This window comes from Thalassophryne amazonica, chromosome 19 (genome assembly GCF_902500255.1).
Source record: "Thalassophryne amazonica chromosome 19, fThaAma1.1, whole genome shotgun sequence".
Taxonomy (NCBI): Eukaryota; Metazoa; Chordata; class Actinopteri; order Batrachoidiformes; family Batrachoididae; genus Thalassophryne; species Thalassophryne amazonica.
In genome coordinates this window covers 30,607,420-30,623,901 of record NC_047121.1, presented here as the reverse complement: position 1 = coordinate 30,623,901, position 16,482 = coordinate 30,607,420, and the positions used below count along the sequence as shown (strand labels likewise).

The following is a 16,482-nucleotide window of genomic DNA, read 5'->3' as shown; positions in this document are numbered from 1 at the left end:
GGATATTTAAATTGTCAGTAGGTGTGCGAGTGGATGTGAATGTGTTTGTTTGTCTGTTTGTGGCCCTGTGACAGACACAGACTGTGTCCTGTCCTGGGTGTACCCCGCCTCACACTCTATGACTGCTGGGATACGCTCCAGCCCCCCGCGACCCTTAATTGGAATAAGCGGTTGAAGAAGAGTGTGTGTGTGTGTGTGTGTGTGTGTTTACAGTTAGCACTAGATTCCAGTGTCCACTGTAAAGGACATTCCACTTAAAACAAACAAATAAAAAAATTGCTACACTTTTTCTGGGTCTCAGGAGGATGTGTCCACATCTGCAACAGCACCAGGACTCTCAAAGCAAATGTCCCTCATTCACACATGGAACACATCTTACATCATGTATAGATGAGGAGAGAAATCATACCCGATGATGCTCTAGTTCTCTCTGGTGGTGTATTGCAAATCTGCATATCACTGTGGAAATAAAAGAGGGAAACAACAAACAGTTACTGCTCTTTTGCTCTCGGTGCTTAAGCTGATAAGGATCAGTGCTCAGATTCCACACAAATCATCCTGATCAAAATGACTGTACTAGTCCAAATATAAGATGCTGGGAGTTTTCTTTTAACGTCACCACACACCACCACAGCAAGTAAGGCCAAATACCCGTGAAATCAGTTTGCTCCTCTTGTCTTTGACTCCTTACACAAGTGTGCGCTGCTTTTTATGCACAACCACCCAGAGCAGGAAACAGCAAGGGAACGTCATCCTCTCAGGTATTAGTTACACTCATGGGGCGAGTGGCGCTTTTCTGTATTTTAACAACACAATCACTTATCTACACAACTTTAACAAGAAGCATTCGCAAATAACACAATGAATCACAAATTATTCACAGTTTTCCAAGGAGTCCTTGAGCTCCATTTCCTGTATTGGAGTGAAGTCCTCCCCGAATGCAACAATATGGTTGATATTTGCACAAAGCAACTCCTCCTGGAGCCATGTTACTCTATTCTACTCTAACTGCTTCAGGAAATATTTGATCGTAATGAAGAGAGCAACAAAATCACACCACGTCATGTGTTTTTTTTACTTCAGCCTTTTTTCTCTTGGACCAGACTCCAAAGTAAGAGCTGATCGGATGCATGTTACGGAACTCTTCCTGTTCGTTGCTGACCGTCAAAGTTCTTAAAGATTGTTTTTAACCTTTTGTGGGTATATACCTGTCTGAAAATTCCACAGAGTACTTGTACGCTGCAAAGTACGCCGATCCTACATCATTACGCAAAAACAGATTGACTGACCTGACATAATGATCAGGGTAGCCACGTTTGACCAGTTTGCACTGTTTTTATTAAACCACTTTGTTGCCTGCAATACTGCTTTATGCAGTGTACTCTGGCTTTTTGGGGGCTTCTTAAAGTATTTTTAAGCCAAAAAAAAAAAAGGCTTGAAAATCAGGGTTGTCAAATTATTTAGGTTAATACATTTGTACTGTATGTCAAAACAAATTAAAAATACGCAAACGATACAAAGTGTGGCCATTATTCACAAAATGATTCCCTGTGACCTTGAACACTGGGCTGAGGTTATGACAATGACATATGCACAAATAAACTGGGTACTGAACATTCATATAGTTTCATTCAAATCCAAAGAATTTGTGAGAAATGGCTGTTTTTGAAACTTTTATAAAGTTGGCTTTTAAGTCTAATTTACAAATATTAATGACATATCAATCCGTACCACTGTGAATGCTCAAGGTGAACTATGGTGAATTGTTGGTGGTGGCTCTTTAAAATGAAATGATCAGTGGTTTATTGGGGTTATGTGCTCAAGAAAAGAAAACAATTAAAATTTGATGATAAAGACAAAAATTTAAATTCTCACCTCTCACAAGATTGGACGTCTGGGGATATATCCATGTCACTGTTGGAAAGGATCTCATTGCAAGCCAGGGTCTGTGGCACACATGTGGTCGAGGCTGTGAACTGGGGTGGAGTGATAAAAGGAACCGGGACTGTTTCATCTCCAGGGAGCTGCTGACACGATGCAGTGACCTCTATGCTTTCTTCTGATTTCAAATTCTGCAGCTCAGTGGGTGCTGACTCAGGAAGCTCTGTCATGTCTTTGTGGGACTCCAAGACTTCTTTCTTAAATGTGATGGCTGGATGCAGGAGCTCTGAAGCTTCCTTGTTACCCTCGATGGCCACGTGAACCTCTTGATTTTCCACAGCCATGTGGGGAGTAGAAGTACTGACCTGAGAGCCACCACTGGGTCTCCTGCGTGCTCGAGTCCACCTTGGTCTCAAAGCTTCACCGTCAATCTCAGTGTCACTACTCTCGGGCTGCTTTGGTCCTTGGACCTTCTCCAACACCCTTCTCTTCTTCAGCTTCCTCACACGCTTTCCACTCCTCATATTATGCGGGGAGGCTGGCTCATTAAAAACAGAAGGCACTGAGGAGGGTTCACAAGACTGAGTAGCTGCGTAGTCAACAAGGTTCCCACCCTCAGAGCTCATCCTGCTGGCGGTGGAGAGAGTTATACTCATTTTGGAGTCAGACAAAGGAGTGAAAGTATCCCTGCTGGTTTGTATGGCCTTATCCATCATCTGATCCAGTGTTGACAAGCTTTCTTTACACTGTGCAGGTTCTTCAAAACGTTCCCGTTCCTGTTCTCGGTTAGCTTGGTACAGCTCAGGCTTTCTTTCTGGAGGTGATTGGGAGCTGAGTGCAGGATCTGTAAATCAAAGATTTAAGTTACTATCTCAGGGCAAGACACTGTTCAGCACTTTCACAATCTGCTCAGAAACCTTTATATTTAGCTGATTTCAAAGAAAGAAATTCCTACTCTAATCTGCACTGCCGAGACCAACCTCCAACTTGTGCAATGCATTAGCAGCGTATAACTGACAGTATCAAATATGACCAAAAATGATGCCGTTCTCGCATACGAGTAGGTTTAAGCCGTCCAGCACAAGAGAAGAACAGCATGCACTTCCTACACTGTTTCCACAGTGCGAGTGTGCTGATAAGGAGCCCTAACCGATGTTCAGACCGGTGAAAAGATGAAGCAGAGTACCTGGATGTAACAGTCTGAGTGTAAACTGTGATGAGAAAGTGAATTTCTTCACCCTACTAACATGTATTTTGAAGCAACTAAAGCATACCAAGTAGAGCTCATGAAAGGAACAGTGTACGGCAAAACAACACACAGTTAAACCAAGTTCAACAAGACTTTGGGTCAAGTTCATGCAATCATGAAGCAATGTGCAATGTTGTAGCTGAGTCCACCTCCCCTGAGTCCCGGCCCTCCAAGACCGAGGCAAAGAGAGTCACAGCCAATGGAGTCTGCTGTGGCCTTATATAATTTTTAGCGTACCTTTGTGATGCAATGTGTTGGGCTTACAGACAATATGTTACCCGGGCAAAGGAATATAATTATGCTTGAGTAGTGACATGGCTGTTTCTGAAGATTTTTTTTAATGTCAGTACTTGCAGACGTGGCGTTGCATATGTCTATGTGTGCATGCAGTACTGTGGTAACAAGAAAACAATGTCATCAGCAAATAGTGCCTTCTTTCTTTCTTTGGCTTGTACATCTGTAGCAAGCACAGGTGTCTGGCATTATGGATGAAATTTCACAGCTTTCATTACATAGAAACAGTAGGCTCACAGCAGTGCTGTTTTGGTTTGGTGACTCAGTTAAAAATGACGCTGACATCTCCTTAGGCATATACTCAAAAGGCAAGCTCTAGCTTTTCTTATATAACACTCTTGTGATTAAGCATCTCTGCTGTCTGGTGGCCAAATCCTGTCTAAGGTCTTGGTGAGCAGATTTTGTGTACCACGTATCACCTTTATACATGAAGTCTTTGTCAGACTACTGCATACAGATCGACCACACAGACCCACCTACAGAGTCAAGCGGTTCCTACACCAACTCCACCTTCAGTGACGCAGGCAAAAACATTTTACACACACTAACTGGGACTGTGAGACACAACCAGATGCTAAGAAACATGTTTAAAAGTAAAATAACACATTTACAGCAATGCATATTTGCAATGCTTTCTCTTCTATGTGCTGTTTATAAACTTATATCATGTGTCTATATGCTGAAAGCACAGCCAGGTCCATAAATAACTGGAAAGAAATGCAATTTTGGCTTTCTGTACCACCACAATGGATCTGAAATTAAATTCTAAAGATGTGCTTGCAATGAAGACTTTCAGCTTGAATTAAAGGAGGTCAACAAAAAATATTAATCATTTAGAAATTTCAGTCATTTGAATACATCATGCCTTCATTTTCGTAAGTAACTGGAAAACTTTAAGTCAGTATTTTTTAATACAAATAATCGCTTTCATAGCTGCTTTGTTTTTATTTTATATATGTCTTTTTTTTTTTATAAGGAACCTAGTGGGGAAGCCACAAAGACAACTCTGAGGATCCATAGGCTTCTATGGCTGTGACTGGAGAAACTGCTGCAATACCTATCACAGCTTAATGGTTCAGTGGAACGGAGAAGGATTTTCATTCAAGAAAACATATCAAACCTTGGCTCATGTTCCCGGTGTGCCTTCTGGCAAACTGCAGCTGAAATCTGAGATTTCCTTTTTGAACTATGTTACTCCACTTAGTTATTTTGAAATAAGGCAGTATAAGGCAGTAACATAACAAAATGTGGAAAAATGTGAATACTTTCTAGATGCACTGTACTTCTGTGGCTGTAGTTTGATAAACTGCATGGTATAACTTTTGTCTGTTACATTACTAGCTATACAACTTCATAGTGGAGTAACATAGTTCAACTCAGCCACATGGGGTGTGCAGCCAGTACATTCTGAGTGCCGGTCCCAAGCCCGGATAAATGAGGAGGGTTGCGTCAGGAAGGGCATCTGGCGTAAAACAAGCCAACCCAACTATGTAGACTCAGAATCGAATTCCCATACCGGATCGGTCGCGGCCCGGGTTAACAACGTCCGCCACCGGTGCTATTGCCCAACAGGGTGCCGGTGGAAAATGGGCTACTGCTGGGCGAAGACGACGAAGAAGAGGAGGAAAACGTTGCCACGAACAGTGGGAGAAGAGGAAAACTAGAAGGGTGGAAATGAGAGTGGGGACTTTGAATGTTGGTAGTATGACTGGTAAAGGGAGAGAGCTGACTGATATGATGGAGAGGAGAAAGGTAGACATATTGTGTGTGCAAGAGACCAAGTGGAAGGGAAGTAAGAGCAGGAGTATCGGCGGTGGGTACAAGTTGTTGTACCATGGTGAGGACAGGAAGAGAAATGGTGTTGGGGTCATTTTAAAGGAAGAGTATGTTAAAAGTGTGTTGGAGGTTAAGCGAGTGTCTGACAGGGTGATGAGTGTGAAGTTGGAAATTGAAGGGGTGATGATGAATATCATCAGTGCATATGCCCCAGAGGTAGGTTGTGAGATGAAGGAGAAAGAAGATTTCTGGAGTGTATTAGATGAGGTGGTGGAGAGTGTGCCCAAGCATGAAAGAGTGGTGATAGGAGCAGACTTCAATGGGCATGTTGGTGAAGGGAACAGAGGTGATGAGGAAGTAATGGGTAGATATGGCATCAAGGATAGGAATGGGGAAGGACAGATTGTAGTTGATTTTGCAAAAAGGATGGAAATGGCTGTGGTGAATACCTACTTTAAGAAAAGGGAGGAGCACAGGGTAACATATAAGAGTGGAGGAAGGTGCACACAGGTGGACTACATTCTTTATAGGAGATGCAAGCTAAATCACAGACTGTAAGGTGGTAGCAGGAGAGAGTGTCACTAGACAGCATAGGCTGGTTGTTTGTAGGATGACTTTAGAGGTAAAGAAGAAGAAGAGAGTGAGAGCTCAACAAAGGATCAGATGGTGGAAGCTGAAGGAGGAAGACTGTTGTGTGAAATTTAGCGAGCAGGTGAGAGAAGCACTAGTTGGAGGGGAAGCAGTTTTGGACAACTGGAAAAGTACTGCAGATGTGGTGAGGGAGACAGCTAGGGCAGTACTGGGTATGACATCTGGACAGTGGAAGGAAGACAAGGAGACTTGGTGGTGGAATGAAGAGGTCCAGGAAAGCATAAGGAGAAAGAGGTTGGCGAAAACGTTTTGGGATAGTTGGAGAGATGAAGAAAGTAGGCAGGAGTACAAGGAGATGTGGCGTAAGGCGAGAAGAGAAGTGGCAAAAGCAAAGGAAAAGGCATATTGCGAGATGTACAAGAAGTTGAATAGTAAGGAAGGAGAAAAGGACTTGTACCGATTGGCCAGACAAAGGGACAGAGCTGGAAAGAATGTGCAGCAGGTTAGGGTGGTAAAAGATGCACATGGTAATGTGCTGACAAGTGAGGAGTGTGTGCTGAGAAGGTGGAGGGAATATTTTGAAGAGTTGATGAATAAAGAAAATGAGCGAGAGAAAAGGCTGGATGATGTGGCGAGAGTAAATCAGGAAGTAAAAGAGATTAGCAAGGAAGAAGTGAGGGCTGCTATGAAGAGGATGAAGAGTGGAAAGGCAGTTGGTCCAGATGACATTCCAATGGAGGCATGGAAATGTCTAGGAGATATGGCAGTAGAGTTTCTAACCAGATTGTTTAATAAAATCTTGGAAAGTGAGAGGATGCCTGAGGAGTGGAGACGAAGTGTGCTGGTTCCTATTTTCAAGAACAAGGGTGATGTGCAGAGCTAGAGTAACTACAGAGGCATAAAGCTGATCAGCCACAGCATGAAGTTATGGGAAAGAGTAGTAGAAGCTAGGCTTAGAAAACAGGTGAAGATCTGTGAGCAGCAATATGGTTTCATGCCGAGAAAGAGCACTACAGATGCAATGTTTGCTCTGAGAATACTGTTGGAAAAGTACAGAGAAGGACAGAAAGAGTTACATTGTGTGTTTGTGGACTTAGAAAAAGCTTATGATAGGGTGCCAAGAGAAGAGTTGTGGCATTGTATGAGGAAGTCTGGAGTGGCAGAGAAGTATGTTAGGGTAGTGCAGGACATGTACAAGAATAGTGTGACAGCGGTGAGATGCGCAGTCGGAATGACAGACTCATTCAAGGTGGAGGTGGGATTACACCAAGGATCAGCTCTAAGTCCTTTCTTGTTTGCAGTGGTGATGGACAGGTTGACAGATGAGATCAGACAGGAGTCCCCATGGACTATGATGTTTGCAGATGACATTGTGATCTGTAGTGAGAGTAGAGAGCAAGTTGAGTCTAGTCTGGAGAAGTGGAGATATGCTTTGGAGAGAAGGGGAATGAAAGTCAGTAGAAGCAAGACTGAGTACATGTGTGTGAATGAGAGGGAGCCCAGTGGAATAGTGCAGTTATAAGGAGTAGAAGTGGTGAAAGTAGATGAGTTTAAATATTTGGGGTCAACTGTTCAAAGTAATGGAGAGTGTGGTAGAGAGGTGAAGAAGAGAGTGCAGGCAGGGTGGAGTGGGTGGAGAAAGGTGGCAGGAGTGATTTGTGACTGAAGAATATCAGCAAGAGTGAAGGGGAAAGTTTACAAAACAGTAGTGAGACCAGCTATGTTGTATGGTTTAGAGACAGTGGCACTAACAAAAAGACAGGAGGCAGAGTTGGAGGTGGCAGAGCTGAAGATGTTGAGATTCTCTTTGGGAGTGACAAGAATGGACAAGATTAGTAATGAACATATCAGAGGGACAGCTCAGGTGGGACGGTTTGGAGACAAAGTCAGAGAGGCGAGATTGAGATGGTTTGGACATGTGCAGAGGGAGTGACCCAGGGTATATAGGGAGAAGGATGCTGAGGATGGAGCCACCAGGCAGGAGGAGAAGAGGGAGACCAAAGAGGAGGCTCATGGATGTGCTGAGAGAGGACATGCAGGTGGTTGGTGTGACAGAGGAAGATACAGAGGACAGGGTGAGACGGAAACGATTGATCTGCTGTGGCGACCCCTAACGGGAACAGCCGAAAGACAAAGAAGAAGACTGCCTTATTTCAAAATGGATGAAATTCGTTTTTTCCCCTCAAAATTCTACACACAATACCCAATAATGACAATTTGAAAAAAGTATATTTTGAGATTTTTTGCAAATTTATAAAAAAAAAGAAAAAAAAAAAAAAAAAAGAAATCACATGTACATAAGTATTCACAGCCTTTGCCATGAAGCTCAAAATTGAGCTCAAGTGCATCCTGTTTCCACTGATCATACTTGAGATGTTTCTACAGCTTCTACAGATTTGCAAAGACACACACCTGTCTACATGTAAGGTCCCACATTTGACAGTGCAATCAGAGCATAAACCAAGCAGGACTTCAAAGGAATTGTCTGTAGACTTCTGAGACAGGATTGTCTCAATGCACAAATCTGGGGAAGAGTACAGAAACACTTCTGCTGCTTTGAAGGTCCCAATGAGCACAGTGGCCTCCATCATCTGTAAAAGGAAGAAGTTTGGATCCATCAGGATTCTTCCTAGATCTGGCCGCCGGTCTAAACTCAGCAATTGGGGGAGAAGGGCCTTACTCAGGGAGGTGACCAAGAACCCATTGGTCACTCTGTCAGAATCCAGCACTCCTCTGTGGAGAGAGGAGAACCTTCCAGGAAGACAACCATTTCTGCAGCAATTCAACAATCAGGCCTGTATGGTAGAGTAGCAAGATGGAAGCCACTCCTTATGAAAAGAAACATGGCAGCCCACCTGGAGTTTGCCAAAAGGCACCTGAAGGACTCTCAGACCATGAGAAACATGGTCCCCATAGGTAAAATGGTGGTGGCAGCATCATACTGCGGGGATGTTTTTCAGCGGCAGGAACTGGTAGACTAGTCAGGATTGAGGGAAAGATGAATGCAGCAATGTACAGAGACATCCTGGATGAAAACCTGCTTGAGAGCACTCTTGATCTCAAACTGGGGTGACGGTTCATCTTTCAACAGGACAATGACCTTAAGCACACAGCCAAGATATCAAAGAAGTGGCTTCAGGACAACTCTGTGAATGTACTTGAGTGGCCCAGCCAGAGCCCAGACCTGAATCCGAATGAACATCTCTGGATAGATCTGAAAATAGCTGTGCATCGATGCTCTCCATCCAACCTGATGGAGCTTGAGAGGTGCTGCAAAGAGAAATGGGCAAAACTGCCCAAAGACAGGTGCACCAAGCTTGTGGCAACCTATTCAAGAAGACTTGAGGCTGCAAATGCTGCTCAAGGTGCATCAACAACGTATTAAGCAAAGGGTGTGAATACTTATATTCACGTGACTTCTAAGCTTTATATTACTTTTAATAAATTAGCAAACTTGTCAAAAAAAAACTTTTTCCATTTGGTCATTATGGGCTGTTGTGAGTAGAATTTTGAGGGGGAAAAAAAAATGAATTTACCCCATTTTGGAATAAGGCTGTAACATAAGATGTGGAAACAGTCAAGCGCTGTGAATACTTTCTGGATACACTACTCTCCTTCAGAGTTGACTGGGTGTCGTAACAGCTTCCCTCACTCTATTTCAATCCTGCATGGCCATCCATTCTGTTTGTATTTCTTAGTGATTGGTGTAAATGAAGACTAAGACATATTCCGTCACTTGAACATGTTCATGCATCTATCCTCTGACTTGTCGAAAGGAAACTGTCTCTAAAAGTATGATACTTACATTTACATTGTACTCTGCCCAATTACTCATGCGCTCTAAAAAAGGAGGCACTGTGTATACAAGTGGATGTAATTCCTAAATGCTTACTGTGATATTTCTGTTAACCCCCCTTGAATTAAATCTAAAAGTCAACACTTACAAGCACTTTTTTGTTTCACGTCAAATCTTTCGTGGTGATGTACATACGCAAAATTACAACTGTGTCACTGTCCAAATAATTACAGACTTGACTGTATCTGTCTAGATGTCTGGCAATCATCTGGCAATAAATAAATACATTTAAGAAAATTGCATCTCACTGATTACACCAAATTTTATATCAATGTGCATTAAATGGCTTCACCTGTTTGAGAGGCTGCCGTACGGGTGACAAGCAGTTCTGGGGTGATGCTGTGATTGCAGGGGTTTTCATTCTCCACAGCCTGCAGGTCTGCGCTGTTATAGTCAGGAGACAGAGGCTGCTCTTTGATAGCTAAAGGCATCACAGGGCAGGTGGACGAGGGAGAAGACACACACTGGGGAGTCTGGCTTAGAATGGAGGCACCTCCAGTGTTCATAACAGAGGAAGAAAAATGGTAGTCCATGTTTGGTGCAGATCCTATTGAATCCTCATTGTTGTCTTTCACTTTGAATTCCTCCAAACAAACTGTGTAAGAATCACAAAATTTAAAATCAATACTAATTCAGGTACATTGTTTGTCACAGGAGCATAAAATGTAATGAACATAACATGATGCTAAAAATTCTGAAACAAGCCAAATTATACTGTAGCCACCACCAGGAATCTGCAGCTCTGGATTTGAATGTACCTTTACATGAATGTTCAGTACCCAGTTTAGTTGTACACCTATCACTGTCATAAACATGACCCACTTTTAAAGGTCACTGGCAATCATTTTAAAACAGGGCCATATTCTGTTTGGAACTCTTCATATTTGGGTATGTTTAGTTAGGAATGAAATACACCCAATGTTTGACTTTTCTGCAATCATAGTGATGTGACCTTTTGTACCAAGTTCTACTTGGCTAGACAGTTTTACGTTTCACAAAGTCTGCCTCCTGGTGGCCACAATTGGAATCAAAACATGCCGACACTGAACTTGCCCAAGGTCTCAGTGAAGAGACTTTGTGCAAGAACTATCAACTTGATACACAAAGTCTTTGTCAAGACATCACATTCACATCAAACGACAAACAAACGCACAGAATCCAGCTCTTCCTTTGGTGATGCAGTTAAAAAAATAAAAAATTAGATTGTGGAATTACTGCGACTGTCCATGTGACACACCCAGATCCATATGGCAATGAAAAATATTTCTAAAATTAAAATAAAACATTCAGATCAACGTACGTCTTAAGTACTTTCTACTCTCTGCAGTGTTTATCAACTTATTACGCTGAAAGTGTTGGGAAGGTGTCGTAACACGGACCCACAACAGGGGGCGCTAATGAACGGACAATGGATAAGGGAAGGAGTAACAATTTAATGTTGCACAAGAACACAACGTAAAATAAACAAAGGTACTGCCAATCACACACAAGAGGATTGCGGGCAGGCTCGAAGATAGGAGACCTCAGATGAACGAAGAGCCGGGACCCACACCGCTTCTACCACCAACGGCCTGAAGAACACCGAAGCCGCCAAGCCCCGAGTCCCCAGGTGGTCTCTGTCCTCCGTTGTCGGCCCTGGTACTGCTGGCAGAAAAAACAGAAGGTAGTGAGTGTGAATCCTCACACCCAGCAACCTTGATTATTGATTCTTGTGGAGGGAGAGCCTCCACCTCCAATCATACACACGTGCAGCTCCGAAAATCCAGTCAAGGAAATACCACCAGGAAAAAACAGCTGCAAAACAGATCAGATTATTATTTGACGGATAAGTCAGCAGAGAGATTACCTTGTATCGTAGGAGATTTCTCGGCGAGGAGGTGGAGTCGCCACCCGGCCTTTATGGTGATGGTGAGATGATGAGTGACAGCTGGTGTTGAGGATGATTGACGGCTGTCACTCCCAGTGGTTCTGGCGCCCTCTTGTGCTTGAAGCCCGCACTCCAAGCAGGGCGCCATCCGGTGGTGGTGAGCCAGCAGTACCTCCTCTTCAGCGGCCCACACAACAGAAAGTACCTGTCTGAATGTCTGGGCATCATCTGCCTCAAAGTGTTTCACAGACTGAATTGCAGTGAGAACAACGTCCTACATTATTTACATTATTGTGCAATGACTGGCTTCACCTGATTGAGCTGGGTTTGGAGTTGTGCTGAGACTGCAGTGGTTTTCATTCTCCACAGGCTGGAACTCAGTGCCGTTATGGACAGGAGACAGAGGCTCCTGCTTGACAGATAAAGGCATCACAGGGAGGCTGGAGGAAGGAGAAGGTGCATGCTGGGGAGTCTGGTTTAGAACACAGGGAGCTACAGTGTCCATAACAGAGGAAGAAAACCGGTCGCCCATGTGTGACGCAGATTCTACTGAATCCTCTTTGTTGTCTTTCAGTTTGAACTGCGGCGCATCCTCCAAATTACCTGTATAAGAATCACAAAATAAATTAATTTAGCTTAAATCTAGTTAAATTACTTCACTTGTCACAGGAGGATATAATGTAATAAAATAAAATGAGTATGATGCTGTAAAGAGCTTTGCAACATCCTCAAATTATACTTTATGAATTCAAATTAAATCCATGCAAAAACTCAAGGAAATATAATTTTGGATTCTGTAATATGGTATTTTTCAATATAGAAGTAATTTTTGTAGGGCATCATGCCATGACTGATTTGACCATGTGAAAGTAGGAGAAAATCTAATTATGGAGAAAAAGTGTTTAAAGTGGACACCACTGTGTTTTTGCATAGGTCGCACTCTCTTTTGGCCTGATCTTCTCAAGTGAGGTCAAGTATCTTCCAAAAAAATATCAACTACCCAGTCAACTACCCAACTACCTGTGGCCCATCCTTAGCTTTCAAAATGAACTGTCTATTGCTGCAACCAGGTGTTACGTGAGCCTCCCGCTGGAGTGGGCCGACTGCTTGGATCTTTAGCTGTGTGGTGGATCGTGCTCAGGAAAATATGCACTGGCTGTGGTGTGACAGCTGACACACCTGTACAAATCACATAATGTGTCTCAACAGCCAACCCCATGTGTCACAAACGTTGGCTTGCAATGACATCACCAACAGCGACATGGAAATACTGCCAGATGTCCCATCTTGTGAGAGGTGGGAATTTTTATTTTTGTCTTTACCATCAATTTTTAGGGCATTTTCTTTTCTGAACACAAAAGCCCAATAAAACATTATTTTTATTTTACAGAGTCACCAACAAAAATCTACATTATGGTGAGCACTCAGGGATTATGGGCTCATATGTCCTCAATGAATATTTATGTTAGATTTTTAAAGCTAAGTTTACAATTCTACAAACTACACAAAAACCTCAAAGCATTTCTCCCAAAGTGGTTTGGATTTGAGTGAAACATCACATGAATGTTCAGTACCCAGTTTAGCAGTTCAGCTATCATGGTCATAAAACGACCCGGTTTGAAAGGTCAAAAGCAATCAGCATATTCTCTACTATTTGCATTTGTTGGTTTGTGTTGCAGGCCACAATTAGGACTGAAATGAACCCAATGCTTTGAAATTTCTGCAGTCTTAGTGAGGTGACCTTGTATACCAAGTTCCACTTAGCTAGACAGTCTCTGTCAAGATACTGCCACAACTAGATCAAAACACTAGCCCAGCACTAAACCTGTCCAAGTCTTAGAGACTGTGCACACCACCTGTCATCGTGATGCACAAAGTCTTTGTCAGGATAGAACACACAAATGCATACATGGAGTTCAGTATTTCTAAGACCAGCTCTTCCCTTGCTGATGCATGTAAAACAAACAAATAAATAAATCTATAGAACACAAGCACTGCAACTGAGCATGTATCTTTGCTGTGACACACACCCAGAACAACAGGGTGGTAAAAAATAAATCAATTTTAAATAATAGATTTAGATCAAGCTCATCTTAAGTGCTTTCTACTCTCTGCAGTGTTTATCAACTTATTATGCTGAAAGTACCTGTTTGAATGTTTGGCCATCATTTGCCACAAAGTGTTTCACAGACTGAATTGCAGTGAGAACAATGTCACAGTTTATTTACATTATCGTGCAATGACTGTCTTCACCTGATTGAGCTGGTTTTGGAGTTGTGCTGAGACTGCAGCGGTTTTCATTCTCCACAGGTTGCAGCTCGGTGCTGTTGTAGTCAGGAGACAGAGGCTCCTGCTTGATAGCTAAAGGCATCACAGGGAGGCTGGAGGAGGGAGGAGGTGCACTCTGGGGAGTCGGGCTTACAATGGAGGCAGCTACAGCATCCACAACAGAGGAAGGAATATAGTAGCCCATATTTGGCAGAGATTTGACTGAATCCTCTTTGTCTTTCACGTTGAATTGAGGCGTTTCCTCCAAATTACCTGTATTAAAAAAAATTAATTGCACAAAATTTTAAATGAATGCTATTTCAGTTACTGTACTTGTCACAAGTGGGGCATCACCCTGAGTCTGAGTTGACCATATGAAAGTAGAAGTAGTAGGAGACCTAACTGTGGAGAAAACATGCTAAAGTGCACACCACTCTTAAGTACTGGACCAGTCTTCTAAGGTGACATCAGGTTGGGGAGTGTAAAATGGTGCTGCACGTTTCTGTTCCTCATGAAACTGTTTTGAGTCTCAATTCAACTGGACAGTCACACTGGTGATCCAGTCTCATCTCCCAAAAGTAACCATCTATTGCTCGGAATAGAACAATCATGTGGATCGTCATCAGTGAGGCAGCTCTGCACTGGCTCGTGCTCAGGAAAATGAATCACTTGCCTGCAGTGTGACACCTGATGCTCCCGCATGAAGCATCCCAGTCTCCCTATATAACCACTCATTTGACACAAACGTATACAAAGAGGTGGAATTAGCCTTTTCTGTTTTGTCAAAAGTCCTTCAGGAACAGGCAGAGCATCTCTTACACACAAAACAATGGAGCTGTGCGCAGCAGCTCTAATCACTGCACTTAGTTTTTCAGTTTGAAAGCTTTTGCAGAGTTTTTGGGCTCTAGTACATAACAGCATATTGGGAGTGTCAACAACATAGATTAGATTATACAGAACTTTAGTGATCCCTTGGGAAGACTCCCTCAGGGAAATTAAGGTTCCAGCAGTATTGTAAAGCAGCACACAGAGTAGCAAAAGTCAACTGCATAACAGTTGGTAGTTCTGAGACTGTTCATTTACGAGGTCTGTTAGAAAAGTATGGGACCTTTTTATTTTTTTCAAAAACCTGATGGATTTGAATCACGTGTGCTTGCATGAGCCAACCTTGAACCTTTGTGCGCATGCGTGAATTTTTTCACACCTATCGATTGCATCATTTTCTGGTAAGCAGCCTTTGTGTGGGACGTGTGCAGTGCGCTCGACGGATTTTCATTTCAAGGAAAAAGACGCAACGACTGGAGCAGCGCCGCATCAAATTTTGCCAGAAACTGGGCGACAGCCAGGTGGAAACCATTCGGATGATTCAGATGGCTTTCGGTGACTTTTCAGTCGTGTGACTATCCGAGAAATTGTGGAAGAGGTGGGCATGTCACAGCATGTCCTGTGAGACTTCCAACACGGAGGCGCTTTTGCGCCGCCGTCAGCAGCAGCATGAATTTCACCGCCACTCTTTTCATGGTCAAAACTTCTGTCACAGTGTACCAAAAAAGTGCTGATGTCCACCTCTTCCGCAATTTCTCGGCTAGTCACACGACGGTCCCGCATCACGACAGCATTCACTTTGGAAATGATCTGGTCATTTCAGCATGTTGATGGCCGACTGCAGCGTGGCTCGCTCTCCACCGTTGTGCGGACGGCTTTAAACCAGTTGTACCGCTCCTTAATCTGTGTGATGCCCACAGGATCGTCACTGAAAGCTGTCTGAATAATCCGAATGGTTTCCACCTGGCTGTCGCCCAGTTTCTGGCAAAATTTGATGTGGCGCTGCTCCAGTCGTTCCATCTTTTTCCTTGAAATGAAAATCCGCCGAGCGCACTGCACATGTCCCACACAAAGGCTGCTTACCAGGAAATTATGCAATCGACAGGCGTGAAAAAGTTCTTGCATGCGCACGAAGGTTCAAGGTTGGCTCATGCAAGCACACGTGATTCAAATCCATCAGGTTTTTGCAAAAATAAAAAGGTCCAATACTTTTCTAACAGACCTCGTACATATAGCTTGTAATGTGTAAAGTCATATTTTGATACCTTATTACAAATATTACAAAAAAAAATCTGAAATGAGCTCTTACCTTGCATCCCTTTAAGTAAGTCAATACGTTTTTTTCTCAGTGTACTCATCTCTCCAGTCATCTGAAACATAACACATTACACAAGAGCTGTCAGAAGGTGACAGCTCTTGACTATAGCTTTGTTCCTGCTGCTATCATTGAACTGAACAACAGAAGCAGCTATTGCACAAGGATTTTTACTGCCTTTTACTGTTCTGTTCTTTTCAAATGTCCTGGACTTGTTGGAACCTTGAGCACTTTTACCTTTACTTTTACTTAGTTATTTTTAATGGTATTTTATTTGTAACATAATTATATGTCAAATATGTGTTGTAACAGTGTGTTCCCTGTATGTGGATTGGATGTTGGATGTTTATCTCGCTGTCTGCAAGTAAATCTACCTATGGCAGAGGCGGTTTCTCTAAGACTGCAAGGGAAGCTCAGCTACCCCTAAAATTTCAAAAAATTAAATGGCTAAATATGTAGTTTGTTATCATTTCATTGACTTCAAAAGTGTTAGAACATGTTCATCTTGAAGACAAGTTTGTTGCTACTTATCACAAATCGAATGACTCCATTTTGTTAAC

General features: G+C 42.8%; 1 protein-coding gene across 1 annotated transcript in view; it reads right to left on the bottom strand.

Moving 5' to 3' along the window:
- Positions 1 to 16,482, bottom strand: part of znf106a (zinc finger protein 106a) — a 55,507-nt gene that overhangs the window by 15,175 nt on the left and 23,850 nt on the right. The window contains 6 exon segments of the mRNA XM_034194933.1: positions 410 to 459; positions 1,876 to 2,725; positions 9,940 to 10,242; positions 11,827 to 12,117; positions 13,768 to 14,055; positions 15,917 to 15,977. Of these exon segments, the coding sequence (XP_034050824.1) occupies positions 410 to 459; positions 1,876 to 2,725; positions 9,940 to 10,242; positions 11,827 to 12,117; positions 13,768 to 14,055; positions 15,917 to 15,977 (1,843 nt within the window).